The following is an 18,009-nucleotide window of genomic DNA, read 5'->3' as shown; positions in this document are numbered from 1 at the left end:
ATAAATGACCCAATTATGGGTAGAACGAGTGGCCTAATTATAGGAAGTCCAACACATAACGGTGGAACCCGGGCTCTGATACCATGTTAAGATTGGAACTTGGACCTAACTCAACCTCAAAAGTTGGCTAAGATTGGAACTTGGACCTAACTCAACCCCAAAAGCTAGCTCAAGGGGGAGGATTGTCCAAGACCATATATACAACTCTCAGATATTAAATACCACTGATGTGGGACAACTAACACATTTAGCAAATCCAATGATCATTACTAGTAAACTATATTGACCAAATATAAATGCATGCATATATTGGACAGAAAATGCAAAATCTTGGAAACACAAGGACATGCAATCCTTCCCATTTATACTTGCATTAGAAAATGAAAAATCTAGGAAACTTTCGAGTCCTTATGAATACTCAGTTTGTATAGGCAAAAACATCCCACTTTTTATGCATAGCAATTATGTTTGAAATGGGAAAATAAGTAACGAATTTGACATTAGTTTATTAGATGTTATAACTGACTTCTATAGTACATTAACTTAACCATTTGTTTTGATATGTCGAAGATGAATATGAAGTAAGATTACACCATTTAAATGTTGGAGCACCAAGACCTAAAATATAGCTAGTCAAATCTTCTAGTACGTACGTACGTACCAAATTTTATTTTTAGGACAAAAGATATTGTTATTATTCAAAACATAATTTTATTTTCTTGTACTCGTGATTGTGCAGAGTTTACTTATTTGAGTGCTAATGAGTCGGATTGTTAGGTCCACGAGTCCAAGGAGATGCGTATCAAATTTAAATACAATTTTATAAGTGTTTTTTTTAACACATTTGATAATTTTTGTTAATTAAGATAATTTTAGTTGATAATCATTTGTCATTATGTGTACTCAACTTAAGTAAATTGTGGTTTGTGCAATAGTAAAATCTATTTTTATGTTAATTTATTTTTATTGTTTTCTTTGTGATTGATAATCATATGAAAACAATATATTTGTTTTTAAAGAGAATTAATATATCTATGATTTGAGAGAGTTGTCGTGATGTCGAAATCATGTAATAAACTAATTGAAAAATATGTCATTTGGATAGAAATTGAATATATCTGATTTATGATACTTTTATCTCTTGTTTTTTTATCTGTTTAAATTGATAAATACTCATAAACATGATGATCTTTGAATATTATTTAAATCTTGTAACCATTTTTCACCAGTTAATCATCCACACGCACTTTCATATTATAAGCATAACATGTTGCTAGAGTATTGGGGGCTAGTATAATCATAATTTTTAATTATAAAAAAAGGGTCCAAACAGCTTTCCACCAATACTGCAAGAATTAGCCTTCTTTAATTCCTGGTAACACTAAACTTTGCAGTTCAAGAACGATTTTACAAATTTATATTCATGAAATTGGTTGATCAACTTCATACGTACAATAAAAAATAAAATTTTTGACATAAAAAATACATTTTTATTGAAACCAACATATATTACACAATATAATTTTTATATAAAAATAATACTTTCACTCAAATCAACATAAATTACACAATATTTCTTCAATTATAACAACAAAAATGATAATATTTAAGTGAGAAATAATCTTTTAGACATAAAAAAAATACAATTTTCATGTTATTACTTTCACAGTGATATAATGTAGTAAATAGGTGAAATAGAATTTTTTCATGAATAGGAGGTCTATTGTGAGACGAGGTAATACTCGAAACATAAAAAGTAATACTTTTTCACGGATGACCTAAATAAAAGATCAGTCTCACAAAATACGACCCGTGAGACCGTCTCACACAATTTTTGTCTTTTTTTCAATAGTGTCGAAATATGCTAACAAAATCACCATAATCTTAAAAAAAAGATAAAGTACCATATTTTTAAAAATACAAGAATTATTATAGTATATAATCACCATAATCTCACACATTTGACATATTTCAAATCAACACAAAAATATAAAGATTTACATAAGCACTTATTCGAAGGCAAATGATAAATTCTAGTATATAATCTGTCGATAGCTCATAGTCTATCTGTCAAGGAAATCCAAGCTTGAGAAGAGATTTTGGTTTCAGACTCAATTCTAACAGTATCTTCCACAATTAAAGAAATTGTAAAAAAATCTTAACCGTTGGATAATGGAACCCATCGACGGACCAGATACCGAGCACAGGCACATTGGGACCGATCCTTAAATGGGCTGTCCCAGGGCTATTAATGGGCTGGGCCATGTCCCACTAATTTGGGCCGTAGACAGATCCACTGTGTGGCGTCAGTGTGTCGGTGGAGATATGAGTTTACCAAGAAAATAGGACACATGGGCAGTTCAAAATCTTTAGTTTCAGCTCTCCATGATTCTTCACCTAATCACCTGTCACTCTCTATCTCAAGCCTCATTTCTTTGTTTCTTTTGTATAAAAATGATTGATAATAGATAGATTCGATGTGTTGTACTAATTATACCAATAATATTTGTATTCCATGGAATAAATTAACATTAAAATCACCACTTCCCTCGTTCTTCTGGGAGGCCCGAAACCTCGTGCGCTTATCCCAAGTTCTCTCTCTCCTCCGCTGTGTATATAGTCAATGCTGCAACTTAAAAGTCGAGGGGAGGGTAAAAGATTGGATCTTGGATATCCCATTTCAAGTTTTAATTTATGTTTTGTAGTGGAATCTGATGTTTCTTGCGTTATTGGATCTGGGATTCTTGCTCTTTAAGTAAAGGTATTTACTTTTTTTGTGGTTGGAGCTTATTTGTTTATGCAATTAATTGTGTATTTTGTTGCTTGTTGATGCATTTTTTTGTCTATTTTGGTGGGTTCATGGTTACCCTTATCGTTTATTTTGATGTTGTGTTGCTGTAATACATGTTTGACTGCCATTTGCTTTCCTTCTCTGTATCAATTATCGAGTGTAAAGGTCGTTCTCTCTTTTTGCGCCAAATGCACTTATTTGAAGAATCGAATTTATCGTCTTTATTTTCATATTTATCTGCTCGGTCTGGTGTTTGTAGTATTCTTTTTTTTTTTTTTGTGATTCACTATTCATGGTGTGTTCTTGAAGTTTTACTTGTCATTTTCCTCTTTGTTTGACTTTTTTCGCCTATTGCACGCAGGACTATGTTGGAAAGTTTATGGGGCAGTTCGAAGAAATGACTTCGGATTACTTTTTATGTTCCTGTGCTTGAATCTGTGTATTCTAAGTAATTTTGGCTAAATGGTTATTTGGTTGAATTTGAATTTGTATTTGCTCGAATCGAAGGAATAAAAGTCGTAAAATGGATCTTACTTCTGCAAAAGAGAGAGACATTGTGATTGATATTGAGACCTGTGTAAATTCAAGCAAAGAAGTAATGAGTCTTGAAATTTTGGATGGCCAACTTGAAAATGTGGTATCTTTCACAGTTTGTGGTATGCCGATGGTTGTAAATGACTCGGTGGATGGCGAAATTTCGGTGAGCCTGCCCATAAATGTGAAAAATGTTAGTGAGATTTCTTCAGATTTGGGCAAGAGTGCGAAGAAAGATAGTCGTAAGTCAACGAGTGCTAAAAAGCCTCCTAAACCTCCACGTCCACCGAGATCGTCGCTTGATGCAGCTGACCAGAAGCTTATTACAGAGATGGCGGAACTTGCCATGATAAAACGTGCTAGGATGGAACGAATGAAGGTGTTGAAGAAAATGAAAGCGGCAAAAGCTTCATCATCGGCATCTGCATCATCGAATGGCAATTTGGTTGCTTTATTGTTCACCGTTTTGTTTTGTATTGTCATCATTGTTAAAGGTAACGTTTATCTTATTTCAAGCTATTATTTTCGTTATTGATATTTACTGAATTTGATTCCTCTGTAGCAATATAGTTATAATCAATATCACTTTCTTGGTCGGGGCTCATGCTGTGACTCGTTGAAAAGGGTATTGTTTTTACAATTAGCTTAAAACAATCCAATTTATGTGTCTTTTTCATCTCCTTGCTAAAGATAACTAAAGATTAATACACATATAACTTGATGCACGAGTGAGATGAAAAAGGAAGCAATCTTGCTAGATTTTACCATCAGAATCGTGGCTATCGGAATACTTACTTGATTCTCTATTGTATTTCATTAGGATGCCATTCTTCAGGAATGCACCCGAAGAACACCACCATTAACATCCATGGATCTTCTGAATCAAATAGTGAAATAAGTGGAAATAATATCGTGGTTCAATTTCAAAACCGGCAAAATTTATCCATGAGTAACGCACCCTTGTTGAGCGCTGGATCTCCCTCGTATGTCATCTTTCTAATTTCTCTGTCTTAATTATTATATTAATGGATAACCAACTCTTGGCCTCAGTGATCGAGCTTCCATTTTCTTGGTTTTGCAGTTAAATGGAACTGGTGCCTGGTTCAGACTGCAGGGAAGAGGAAAAGAGTTTCTTGGGGAAAGATAAGTAAACTGTGTCTAAAAATTTCTCTCTGAACCGAAAACTACTGAAGGGTGGCAGAAATTATTGTCCAATCTCTGCTGCGTTTTGCCACTAGTATTCCAAAATTGTATTTGAAGTTGCAGATGGGAAGAAGCTTCTTTCCCTTTTCTTTCTGGATGCTCTTTTGTCCGAGTTTTTGCTCCTTGTATGTCGTCATTTTGATTGAGAGTACATTTTGTTAGGTTGAGCGTGTGCCTTGTTTCATATTAAGAATTGAGCGTCTTGAATCAATATTATTATTGAATGTGATTGCGATCTTGTGTTTTTTTTGAAATACTTTAGTGGTGTTATTTGATATGCCAGAATTCAGTTCAATAAAGGTTGGTCTTAAGTTTGAAAAATTAGAACTGTGAAAGGTTTGGTGACAAGTCATAAACTGAGTTTAATATTGAGAAACTAGAATGTCATAATCTGAAAGGCACTTTATTAGTGCGTTTCTAGCTCTTTATTATTGCTGGTTAAAAACTCAGAATTATTATACATACATTCTAAAGGTTTCAGTATATGTCCGAATACATCACCATCTTCGCGTAAAAAAAAAAAAAATTATATGCAACTCAATTTCAAGTATGACTTAGCTACCTCACCATCAGCTTCATTGGGGTAGACCACCAGGCTCAGTCTCCTTCCCACTTCCACACACAATCCCAAGTATTTCCTCGTGTGTTATGTCAAATGCCAATGAGTCTTGATCGCCTGATAACACATCACCTGAACTTTTCCCCTCTGGACCTTGGCTGGGGTGAGCGATGAGACCTTCATCTTTCAATCCTTGATTTCCAAGCATATTCCTCAGGTTTGAGATTTTATTTGTAAATTCCAAGCTTATTCCAATCCTGAAGGACTGCATCTTGGCCTGCTTTGACGCCTAGGAGTCCCGCCAGAAGCTGGAATTTCAATAAATATGTAACCCAATATTAGTTGTCAGCACAAGCCACAAGATTATAACCATATATCTAAACCATGTACACACACACACACACACACACAACCATGTTAATAATAATAATAATAATAATAAATTGTTGGTGAGATTTCTTCGGACTGGGGAGGAAAAATTGCAAAAAATGGCGTGTAAGATGGCCTTGCACGGTGATGAATACCATAGGATCAAGTAAATAATCGTCGAAACTCTCCTGCGTTTTGCCATTAAGTGTGCCCAAATTGTATTTGAAGTTGCAGACTGAGGAGCACAACTCCCTTCCCTTTCTTGATAATTTCTTTTCAAACTTTTCTCGTTGTTGCCTTTGATTGAGAATACATTTGGTTAGGCTGCGTGGTTTTATTCTTATGTGTGTTTAAATACTTTTTGCTACATATTTCTTAAGCCAAAATGCAGTTATCTGAGTGCCTTCTTCTTGTAAATTTTGTATGCATCCAGTAGAGTTTGGTCTAATTACATGTAAGAACCCTTGAAGTTTCAAGAACTAGGAAAACTAGAGCACTCTGCGAAAGATGAGCATTATGTATCTCTGTTTCATTTTATGTTTGCTCGAGCTCTACTAAAGATTAGAGTACAAATCATAATTATGTTATCTACAACATATATTGATGTATCATCACTATATCATATATGTTGGAGAAAATCTATATAACCACATTTTAATCATACTATATAATTAAGAATTTGACTGAAAACTTTAAGCGGAAGTGTTTAGGTGGTAGTCCCTTAGTAATTTGATCCGCAACTATTGAGTTTGTACTGATATGTTCAATAGAAAACTTGTCACTCTGGATTCTTTCTTTGACAACCAGAAACTTGATTTCAATATGTTTTGACTTCGTCAAGCTCCTGTTGTTATTAGAATACATGACCGCATATTTATTATAACAATTTAATCTTAGTAGCATTTCAAAGCCATCAACAATGCATAGTCCCGTTACAAAATTTTACAGCCACATCCTATGATTGAATGCCTCATAACACATTATAAACTCGACTGTCATGGTGGAAGAGGCTATGTCACGCCCCGAGACCGGGGTTAGACACCGGCGTCGCTCATCAATCACAAAATCGAAAAAACGACAAGCCTCGTAGCACAGTATAAACCGAAACCAGTTTATTTCATAAATTCGCCAAAAAATAATCATTGTCTTTACAACGGAATAAATTGAATAAATTGCGGAAGCGTTTACAATTAAAATAAACCTACTAAAATTTTAAATCTTGCAGCATAATTCTCGATATTTAAATAATTTCACCAGCCCCAAAACTGGTTCGACTCTTCTTCGTCGACCTGTTCCTCTGATTTATCTTCGGATTTATCTGGGAAGGTTGTAAGGGGTGAGTATTTGGGGATGTCGTCAATAAATACCACTACGAACCTGTCCAGAAATGGTTTGAACACTCTGTTCATTAGGTCCATAAAGGCCGCAGGTGCATTGGTCAACCCAAAAGGCATCACTGTGAACTCATAATGCCCATATCTTGTCCGAAAAGCTGTTTTGGAGATATCTTCAGCTTTGACCTTCAGTTGGTGGTATCCAGTCCTCAGATCCAATTTAGAAAATATGGCGGCTCCTTTAAGCTGATCAAACAGGTCGTCTATCCGAGGTAGAGGGTACCTGTTCTTGATTGTGATCTTGTTCAATTCTCTGTAGTCGATGCACAATCTCATACTACCGTCTTTCTTCTTTACGAAGAGTACTGGAGCTCCCCAGGGGGACACACTCGGTCGAATTTGCCTTTTATCTAGCAATTCTTGGAGTTGTTCTTTTAATTCCTTGAGTTCGGCTGGCATCATTCGGTATGGTGCTATTGAAATTGGTGCAGCACTGAGAACCACATTGATTTTGAACTCAACCTCGTGGTCCGAGACTATCCCGAGAATTCTTCCAAAAAAACGTTCTGGAATTCTCGCATCATTAGGGTATCTTCCAGCTTGAGCTCAATTTCTTCCTGCACTTCGTTCACCATTTCTAGGTAACTTCTTTGCCTGATTTTTTTTTTTTTATGGCTTTCCAAGTCTCGGAAGCAGAAAAATATATTTATGTCTCTTGGCATTGCCATGATACCTGATTTTTTCTTGGTTCACGGTTTGGATTTTGAAATTCTTACTTCGGCAATCTGCTATTGCACTGCTCTTAGATTACCAAACCATCCATACGATGATATTGAAATCTACCAAAGTACTTGGAATCAAGTCGGCACGGAATATATGCGAATAAATGATGATTTTATTTTATCTTGAAATTATCACAATTATTATCTCAAAACTTAAAACCTATATAAAATCTTGGAACTTAACTCAATATCAATCTATACTCTATTGATTTAAATCCCAAAAATTATAACTCAATCGTCATAAAATCTTATTCAACCTCGAACAAATGAAATAAATCCTCAATTAATTCTTGTTCTAAATCTTACTTGCACTAAACCTTACTTTCCTCGAGACCATTAGCTTAGAGAGATCTACCACAACTATTTCTACTGAATGTCTTTCTCCTTTAATTATTCTTAGTACCGTAACAAAATTCAAAGCTTATTATACTGTCTTTTTCCTCAATACCAAACAATATCTCGTAAATTATTTTACATAAGGTCGTAATCTACTGGTTATCCCAAAGTAATATAAATTACTAAACCTTAAGATATTGTCTCCCAATTCATTTAAACAAGATAACCCAAAATCATGCATATTTAAAGTTAACGCTTAGCATTCTTAAGACCCCAACTTAACGTTTACACATTTAACTATTGCCCAAAATCAACTTCCATCTTGGATATACAAAACTTATTATAACTCTTATATCGGATTTTCACATATTAGTTTTTTTTTTCTTCATCCCATAAATAATTTATTGTCCCAAATCAAATATCTCACCTTACGTCGGAAACTTAAATCAAATTATCTCAGATAAGTACAATCCCAACAATATAGGTCAATACGAATAGTTTCCTTAATAAAATTCCATAAAAATCCGATAAGCACTACAAGAAACGCGTTGAACGAAATTTTTTTCGAGATATTTACCAAAAATAGAAGTCTAGGGATTAACATATGGATTGAAAGACTACGTCGAGAGGGTTCCAGAACAATTGACAGAACCGAATTCGGAGTTTCCTACGAAAAAAATCGAAGAAAACATGCTGGCGGGTTGACTCGTTGACTCGGCCGGGTTGACTCGCCGGAGTACGGTCGGAGTAAAGGCACATGTCGGCGACAGGGTAAGGGTCACGGAACCGGTGATGGCACGGCCAGAATCGGTCGGGAAGTTACCTAATTTCGCCAGAGAAATCGCGCAACTCGCTAACTAAACTCGAATTTGGGTGTTTACGATCGGTTGATCAGATTCCGAAATTGATTGAAGCTAAACGTTACCCATGGATTGCGTATCGTTTGGGTAAAATTAATTTAAAATCGGAGTAGGATTATTAGGGTAATTGGACGAAATTATTTTCAGAATTTTAGGGTTTATGCCCAAATTCTTAAATCTGAAATTACGGCTTCCCCCGAATAAAATATCTAAAATTGATTGAGGGCTTTTGTTCGTCTCTTCAAGACGATTCTGGAAATGGTCGCGGATCGAAGAAACACTACAGGAATCGGCCGAAATCGGAGGAAAACGTGGCGGCGCGCGTAGGGGCTGTTTGGCCGAATTTTCAGAATTTTTTTTTTTTTTTCGAAATTCGATTTTTTTTTTTTTTTTAAACTCGATTTTTCGATTTTTCCCACTCGGATTATGAACCTGGCGGCTCTGATACCACTAAAATGTCACGCCCCGAGACCGGGGTTAGACACCGGCGTCGCTCATCAATCACAAAATCGAAAAACGACAAGCCTCGTAGCACAGTATAAACCGAAACCAGTTTATTTCATAAATTCGCCAAAAAAATAATCATTGTCTTTACAACGGAATAAATTGAATAAATTGCGGAAGCGTTTACAATTAAAATAAACCTACTAAAATTTTAAATCTTGCAGCATAATTCTCGATATTTAAATAATTTCACCAGCCCCAAAACTGGTTCGACTCTTCTTCCTCGACCTGTTCCTCTGATTTATCTTCAGTTTTATCTGGGGAGGTGTAAGGGGGGTGAGTATTTTGGGGAAATACTCAGCAAGTGGGGGCCGTTCGAGTACATAACAACATGCATAAAATTCGAAATACATACACACACACCATGCATATTTTGACTCATACCACGTTCGTATTCTTGACCTGACACTGAGATTCCTCTACTTTCAATGGTTTACTGACGTCAGTCCCTAATTTTTATTCCTCTAAGGGGGCGAGGCCGAATCGGTTATATCCCCACCGTATGAGGGTCATGTCATAGTTGGGATTCCCTCCCATATCCAGTTGGATCCTCACAGTGTCAACATAAAACTTATGCACAAATCATAACCAGAAGGGGTAGAAAAGAGTTGTACTCGACCGAAATTTAATAAAACCGAAAATTACATGCACCGAAATACATGCACCGAAAAATGCAACAATTTAAAACAAGCCCACTTACCTTAAGCTTCTTGAAGAAAAACGTAAAACTCCGGTGGCTGGACTGCGGCAGCGCTTCGCCGTGCACGAAAAAAATCCTAAGAAAACTAGGTGTGTTTCTCGAAAATTTGAGAGAAAAGTGGTGTGAATTTTCGAGATCCATGCCCTCCTATTTATAGGGGTTGGCTGCTATCCTGATCGTGTATCAAATCGCGTTGATTCTGAATCAAATCCTCATCTAAAATCGTGATCAAATCTATATCTAAATCGTGATCAAATCTTTATTATTCTTATCCTAAATTTCGAAAATATATATCTATATCCAAGCTAATTTTCGAAATTAAGCCTTGCCCAGTCTGTGAAATTTCGACTTTTGTGTCTAATTCCCAATATTCGGTATATTTTTGACTTCCTAAAATAATAAAAATTATATTTCTAAAATCCCACAAATTTGCTTACTTAAATCCGAAATTATTGGTATTTTTCCACAAATAATATTTGGATTATTTTTCCTAAAATCCTGGTAGCTGAACTTTTAAATTTTTCCCAAGGCTGCATTTTATCGTGTAGACTTTTCCCTTATCTATGATTTTCGAAAATTCCCTAGTATTTATCCCAATATTTTCGAAAATCTCATGCTACAATCCTCAAGAATTTTAGTTCTAAGATTAAGTCATCTCCTCGTTTAAATCTTTATCCGGTAAAATTCTATCTATCTCAAATTCTGAAACAAATACACACGATATTATTCTTGAATTCCAAAAATCACAAATCCTGAAAATCTCGAAAATCTTGATACAAAATATTTTCATGATAAAATAAAAATCCGGGATTTTACAGGCTATAAGAAACTGTTTAGCATTCTTCCAGGAAATGACACCTCCACCAAGGAGATATATGTAACCCGATGTAGTTTCATACTATCTTGGCATCCTGAAAAATCGGAGTCAGTATACCCAATGACCTCAAGCTGATTCAACCTCCGATATATGAGCATGTAATTTTTTGTTTTCTGTAGGTACCGTAAAATTTTTTTGACTTCTTTCCAATGTTTCAATCTTGAATTACTTAGATATCCGCCCAACATCCTGTGACGAATGCAATATCCGGACATGAACGAACCTGAGCATACATCAGATTCCCGACTGCAGATGCCTAGGGTATCTTCTGCATTTCTTTTTCCTCAAAATCATTCCCGGGGCACTGTTTGAGACTAAAATAATCTCTCTTAGCCACAAGACTATCCGTTGGTTTACAGTCTTGCATCTTATATCGCTTGAGAACATTCTCGATATAGTATTCCTGTAATAATTGAAGAATACCTCGAGAACAGTCCCAATGTTCTCGATATTCACTACAAAATATGCAACACCGAGATCTTTCATCTCAAAATTATTAGCTAGAAATTTCTTGGTGTCATGCAATAGCTCTATATCGTTGCTAGCATGTAGGATGTCATCAACATATAAGTCCAGAAAAATATGATTGCTCCCATTGAACTTATGATATACACAATCATCGACCAAATTCGTCTCAAAACCAAATGAGATGATCATTTGATGAAAGTTGAAATACCATTGCCGAGATGTATGCTTGAGTTTATAGACGAATTTCTTGAGTTTACGAACTATATTATTTGTGTCTTTGAACACAAAATTTTCTAGCAGCACCATTTAAATCGTTTAATCAATTTCACCATTGAGAAACATAGTTTTTACATCCATCTGATGAAGCTCAAAATCGAAATGCACCACCAAAGCCATTATAATTCTTAAAAAAAAGTCTCTTTATAATCGATTTCTTCTTTATGTATAAAACCTTTAGCGACAAGATGAGCTTTATATCTTTCCACATTGTCTTCCGAATCCCTCTTGGTTTGAAATATCCATTTGGCAACAAATGGGCTTGGCACCTTTAAGCAATAGGATAATATTCCATACGTCATTGTCCTTCACGGACTTTATCTCCTCATTCATGGCATCATTTAACTTTTGAGAGTTAGAACTTTCCATCGCTTGACGAAAGATGATATGATCATCCTCCATCATTTTAATGTTTGCTCAAGTTCTCGAAGAAATACAATGTAATCATCTGAAATTGCATTTCTCTGCTCTCTTGGGGATCTTCTTAATGTTAGGTTCTGGAGATGCTTGAATTTGTTCATTTGGAATGGGAAGATCTCTAATATTATCTTGGTGTATTGTGTCTTAGTCAAGGTCATGAATATGATCCTAATCAATGTCCAAAATACTTATGAGGATATCAACGTATTCATTTTCAAAGACAATAACTCTAACTATATCTCCCCCAAAACTCAATATATTAAAAGAATCAGACATTTTCTGACTCAAAGTCAACTTACTTGTGGGATCATAAAATTTGTACGTCATTGATCTTTCAGACTATCCAATTAAATAATTATCGTCTTTGAGTCCAGTTTTTTTGTTAGGTTTATAAGGTCTTGTCTCAGCTAAATATCTCAAAAGTGCAAATGCTTAAAACTAGGCGTTTTGCCTTGCCAAGTTCATAATGGGTTTTGGTCAATAATTTAGTTGAAATCTTGTTGTTAATGATATATGTTGCGGTCTTTAGTACCTCTCCCCAGAGTGATTCTGGTAATGTAGAATGAATAATGATACTACTTATCATGTCCTTAGTGTTCTGCTTCTTATTTCAGCAACACCATTCATAATAGACGAACCTATCATAGTGTATTGTGGGAAGATACCACATTCCTCTAGGAATCTAGAGAAAGGACCTGGACGTTGTTAACCTCACTACAAAAAAATTGATCTATAATGACGGGAAATATCGTCAATAAATGTCCAAAACATGTCATAAAAAACGTTTAATGACGGGAAATTTCCCGTCATATACCTTCATTATTGCCCTACTAGGTAAAAGTAATTAATGACGGTAAGACATCCCGTCATTATTGTTCTAACATATTTAATGATGAAATTATACCGTCATTAAAATGAATAAAATGACGAAATTTTTCGTCATTATACTACCATTTTCCTCTCATTAAATAATATTTTAATGACAACATATCTCCTCATTATATCATTATTTAGCCCTCACTATATGTTATTTTATTGATAAAATTTACTATAATTATTAGTTATTAGCCCCTCACTAAAAATCGATTTAACTATGAAATTACCTCTCATTAAATCATTAATTACCCTCGTTAAAAAATATTTTTAATTGTGATGAAATTTATAATAATTATTTTATATTAATTGGTCATTATATTAAAAGATAACATTAATAAAAAAAATATGAAATCTGGAACAAGTAATTTTTTTGAACAAAAGATTTTATATAAACAAATGCATCCATATCTATTCATATATTCAAAATATACAGAATATCTACTCCTTGGAGTACAAAAATATTTGAGGACCATAAATGGTGATCACTTAGTAGATGCTTCAAAATATCATGTACTAATTTCCTAATCAATGCTTGAATTCTTCTTTGAAGCACGTCATCAGATTAAGGCAGCGTGTCATCTGTAAAACCAAAATAGAAAAAATAAATTAAAATAAAGATGTACACCAAACATAAAGTAAGAGTGAAAACTATCTTGATGTCGAAATTTGTAAACAAAATATCCATAAAACAATGATATATTATGTCAAACACATGTGAAGTGAATTTTTAAATAATTAAAAAATAAAATCTATATACATGTCAACACAAAATCCCAAATACCAAAAAAAAAAACCTCTTATCAAAAGTATTAATCTCATACAAAAAGCGAATACCAGAAAATTATGCAGATAGACCAAACACATGAAGCCTCAAATATTGATGTTAAACAAGTGCACAATTTTTTATTGAGAAAATTTTTAGAAGCCACAAACACAATTTCGAGTTGCTTAAATGATCCTTTGATTCCAACTCTTTAGCACAACAATCCTCAAATAATAACCCACATAAAAGACAAAACGATGTTGTTTCATTAGAAGTTGGATTCACTAAAATGGATCAAAATGTCTACCAGAAACAGGGAGATACACAAAGAGGCATTTATCATGGGGAGAAACTAATAAATCGATAACCTTTGATCTTACAAGTTAAAGTGGCATTATATCATGGGTAGACGCCTAATACACATAACTAGCAAACTCCCAAAAAGGAATAAATGCAGAATAATGTATAAACCTGAAGTAAAATATATGTAGTAAAAATTCAAGGTAACACAACACACCTTCACCAAACATTGTAGGTGCATATGAAGTTTCTTGGTTTTCATTTTCGATTTTGGATAATCTACTTTCAATTCCATCCATGCGTCTCTTAAGGTTATTATTTTCTTCTTCCTTCTCATGGAGCTTAGCCTCAAGATCTTTTATATAAGCCGCTTGTGAACAATTAAAATGTTTTCTTTTCATTCCACCTCCAAAACCAAAGACATGACTATGGCGCTGTGGTCCAAAACACTTTTCAACAACCTCAATATGTGAGAGTGATGCATTAGATTGAACAGTCTTCACAATCTCATCCTACAAAGGTCCATCACTCATGTCATTCAAATAAATGATAAACAACAAATTTATGTTAAAAGATTAAGTAGTGATATTTACATATTTTTCTTGCGCTTCTGGCTCAACAAGCTTTCCACTTTTATGTCGAGTCTCATAGAAAATTTTTGCAATATCAGGTGGGTTATTATCCTTGCCTCCCTGAAAGATATATAAAAGGCTAATAATATGTATATATGTGTGTGTGTGTTAATTAAGCAAAAAAATCATAAATAATAAACATAAGAATTAATATAGATGTTTATGACCATTTCATATATCAGTTGTCTGTGCGGCTTGCTTCCAGTTCGATGAGGCATTACTCCATTTACCCGATTAGTAGAATTCTGGTTACTGGTTTTCTACATAAATCACAAACCAAAATCACAATCATCAGTTCTATGAGTGCGATTTAACTGCAAAATGAAGATATTTTTTATTACACTCTGAACCAGTATTATTATACCTGAAACTCATCAGTTAAGAACTTATTAGTTACAAGCCAGTCCCATTCTTTAGCATTAAACCCTTGCGGCACATTTTTTAGAACTTCAGCTTTTGTTTTGCAAGGTCTCACATAATCAACATTCAAGGATGACCTCCATGCTGTCCACAAAGCCCCCATGTGCTCCAAAGTATGCTCACGATATAATTCTATATTAGGACTGAAAAAGCATTCCTGCAACATAATCATAATACAACAATAGTTATTATCAAAAGTGTACCTCAGCCATTTCAATCGTCCACCAAGTATGAAAAATGGTAGAGAATGAAGCAGGTGTTTGTATTTGACAATAATGTTTCGAAGACCTAAAAATAATTTACAGATCTCAATCATATACAAATAAAAAATTGCAAACAGATTGTTCCCCAGCGGCTAAAATGTAAAATGTCAAACTTTTCCCCACTAATAGCACATTTTTAACATAAGTGATTTGACATTAATATTAGATGCTACATCCCATTCTCAAAAACAAGTTTTGGTCAATAAAGGATTAATACAACTATCCAGTGTCCGATGTAAAAACAGAAAAAAATAAACCACATAGCAAAATCCAAAAAAGCAAAAATAAAGCAGACTATTCATCCGATTAGATCATCAAATAAAACCAATGTAGATCAGCAAACCATCAAATCCAGCCCGACACTCGAGAGATGCATACCAAAACCATAGTAAGGGGATAATCATGGAGGATATTTTTTTCCCAAATTACATAACAAAATCAAAGCTTCAATCATATCAAGCTTTCTTCTCCAAACTCCAAACACACTATCTCCAATTGCACCAATTCATTAGCTTATAAAAAATTTAGATCTGCCTTAAAAAGTATCAAATTTATTAAAAATCACCAAATTAAAAAATAAACCACACCATAAACTAAAAGTAACACAAAATAAATTGCAAATGGTTGATTTACCAAAAGTTAAAATATATTAGAATATGTTATTATCTTTATGCTAACAGTAAATTCACTTGAAATTAATAATGTAATTCTTTTACCTTCACCGAATCCCACATGTGTTGCTTGTCTAATTCAGTAAACTCTTTCCATGTTTTCACCAAATTAAAAAATAAACCACACCATAAACTAAAAGTAACACAAAATAAAGTTTTATTGTGTACCTCAAACTCTTTCCAAGAAAGTTATGAAGTACTACGCCGGAGAAAGTTGTAGCGTGGAAGAAGAAGTCACTGCCTAAGTCCCTCTAACCATTTTTCTTCAAATTGTTAAATTATACCATGGCAATCACGCTGCCCCATTCACTTTCTTGACGAACACCCAAATTTTTTTGTGTTTATTCCTCTTGATTCGCTCTTCTTATTGCTACAATCCATCATAACATTTTGCAGAAATCGTTTAATGTTGTGTTAGAGTAGGATGAGTGAATCTATATATTTATTTATGACAGATAAAGTTGACTGTGGAGCCGACAAATTTTATGTGGATTCATGGGGATTTAGTACACATGTATGGGAAGTAAATCAACAAATAATTTTACGTTATTTTTAAAAAAACAAAAATTACGAACTATTTTAGTTCTCAATACTCAATAGTTTAATCTATAAATAATTAATGTAATATTTATATAATAACGTAACAATCACAATTTACAGATTTACAGATTTTGGAGAGGCAATGGGAAAGGGATACCAATTCACAATAATTAATACGAACTATTTACAGATTTTGGAGAGGCGATGGGAAAGCGATACCAATTTTCATCTCAGAAGCAAGAACGTAACAATCACAATTCTTACGCCATTCTCCGATTAAAAGAAATCTAAAATTATACAAACACCAAATTCATTAACACATCAATGAGAAACGTGTTCAGATATATACAATAACAGAAGCATCAACAATACCAGATCTAACAGAAAAAATTCGCACCTTTTTTTTCACTGGGAGAGGCAACCGTATACGTCCTTCCACAAACGCCGCCACTGGGATTCCCCTTCTCTCAGTCACACCGAGTATGAGAGAGCACCGAGAATGAGAGATAAGTGATTATGAGAGGCGAGAAAAATCTGTAGGTGGAAAAAAAATCGAAGTCGGAGGAGAGGGGATGGGAGGGTTTACACGTACAAATTAATTGAAGGTAAAATTGTATTTGGGGTAAAAGGTATTTGGGGTAAAAGAAGTTTTTAATTAATTTGTATTTGGGGTAAAAGGTATTTGGGGTAAAATATGTTTTTAATTAATCTGTACGTGTACGTGTGAACCCTCCCACCTCAATGTTTTTAAATTTTTAATAATGAAAAATAAAAATGGATTATTTAGGTGCTTAAAATCTGTAGTGGTGATTGGAGGGAAATTATTTTATACATGGCGTCTAAAATATGTAGGCAATTATGAGAGGGATTTTTTTGTATTTATATAATGATGGGATTAGTTATCTATAGCTATGAAATTGAGAATTCGTCACTAATAATTTAACTCTTTAATAATGGTTTTTTTTACCCTCATAAAAACTTCAAAAATTATGTTTTTAGTGACCCATTTTTCACACCCTCATTAATTTTTTGTCATTATAAATCACTTTTCTTGTAGTGCCTAAACCGCCATATCTACCATAGTATTCACCACCACCGTCAGATCTATTTGCTTTTAACCTTTAAGCCAAATTGATTTTCAACTTCAGCTTTATAAATTTTGAATACATCCAACGATTGTGCATTTTTACTAATGAGATAAATGAAGCTATATCTTGAAAAAAATCGTCTATGAATGTTATAAAATACTGTTGACCATTCCATGAAGCCTTAAAGAATGTATCACAAATATTAGTATGTATAATTTCTAAAACGTCTGAAAACATGTTGGCTTCAGATCTCATTTTTTGGTTTGTTTTCCTTTATGCAATTAACAAAATTATTAAAAGCTGTGTAATCTAAAGGCTCGAGAATTTTATCTGACATAAGTCTTCTTATTGTCCTTTCAGATATATGATCCAGTCTTTTGTGTCATGACTTAGCTGGATTCTTGCTGGTTAATTTTCTTTAATTCTTTTACTTGCAATTTTTT

At 33.9% G+C, this 18,009-nt stretch overlaps 2 protein-coding genes across 8 annotated transcripts; one reads left to right on the top strand and one right to left on the bottom strand.

Moving 5' to 3' along the window:
• Nucleotides 1-2,385: 2,385 nt before the first annotated feature.
• Nucleotides 2,386-4,821, top strand: LOC140832904 (uncharacterized). Of its 3 annotated transcripts, none has more exons than XM_073197187.1 (4): nt 2,386-2,407; nt 3,153-3,819; nt 4,146-4,308; nt 4,407-4,814. In XM_073197187.1, exons 2-4 carry the CDS (start codon nt 3,315-3,317, stop codon nt 4,408-4,410), a joined length of 672 nt encoding a protein of 223 aa, XP_073053288.1. In that variant the 5' UTR covers nt 2,386-2,407; nt 3,153-3,314; the 3' UTR covers nt 4,411-4,814. The 3 variants fall into 3 exon arrangements, with proteins under 3 accessions (XP_073053288.1, XP_073053287.1, XP_073053289.1); XM_073197186.1 differs by lacking the exon at nt 2,386-2,407 and adding an exon at nt 2,414-2,761; XM_073197188.1 differs by lacking the exons at nt 2,386-2,407; nt 4,146-4,308 and adding an exon at nt 2,414-2,761 and having other exon boundaries at nt 4,407-4,821.
• An 8,449-nt stretch (nt 4,822-13,270) lies between these two features.
• LOC140831723 (uncharacterized) lies at nt 13,271-17,058 on the bottom strand. 5 transcript variants are annotated; one of them, XM_073195473.1, is made up of 7 exons: nt 16,876-17,058; nt 16,107-16,308; nt 14,949-15,161; nt 14,752-14,844; nt 14,546-14,644; nt 14,170-14,464; nt 13,281-13,468 (listed from the first exon to the last, which is right to left on the bottom strand). In XM_073195473.1, exons 3-7 carry the CDS (start codon nt 15,105-15,107, stop codon nt 13,452-13,454), a joined length of 663 nt encoding a protein of 220 aa, XP_073051574.1. In that variant the 5' UTR covers nt 15,108-15,161; nt 16,107-16,308; nt 16,876-17,058; the 3' UTR covers nt 13,281-13,451. The 5 variants fall into 5 exon arrangements, with proteins under 5 accessions (XP_073051572.1, XP_073051570.1, XP_073051574.1 ...); XM_073195471.1 differs by lacking the exons at nt 16,107-16,308; nt 16,876-17,058 and adding an exon at nt 15,984-16,037 and having other exon boundaries at nt 13,271-13,468; nt 14,170-14,413; XM_073195469.1 differs by lacking the exons at nt 16,107-16,308; nt 16,876-17,058 and adding an exon at nt 15,984-16,037 and having other exon boundaries at nt 13,280-13,468.
• Nucleotides 17,059-18,009: the final 951 nt, after the last annotated feature.

This window comes from Primulina eburnea, chromosome 5 (assembly GCF_022965805.1).
Source record: "Primulina eburnea isolate SZY01 chromosome 5, ASM2296580v1, whole genome shotgun sequence".
In the NCBI taxonomy this organism is placed as follows: Eukaryota; Viridiplantae; Streptophyta; class Magnoliopsida; order Lamiales; family Gesneriaceae; genus Primulina; species Primulina eburnea.
Note: the sequence above shows the minus strand (reverse complement) of the source record. Positions and strands in the feature narration are given on the sequence as shown.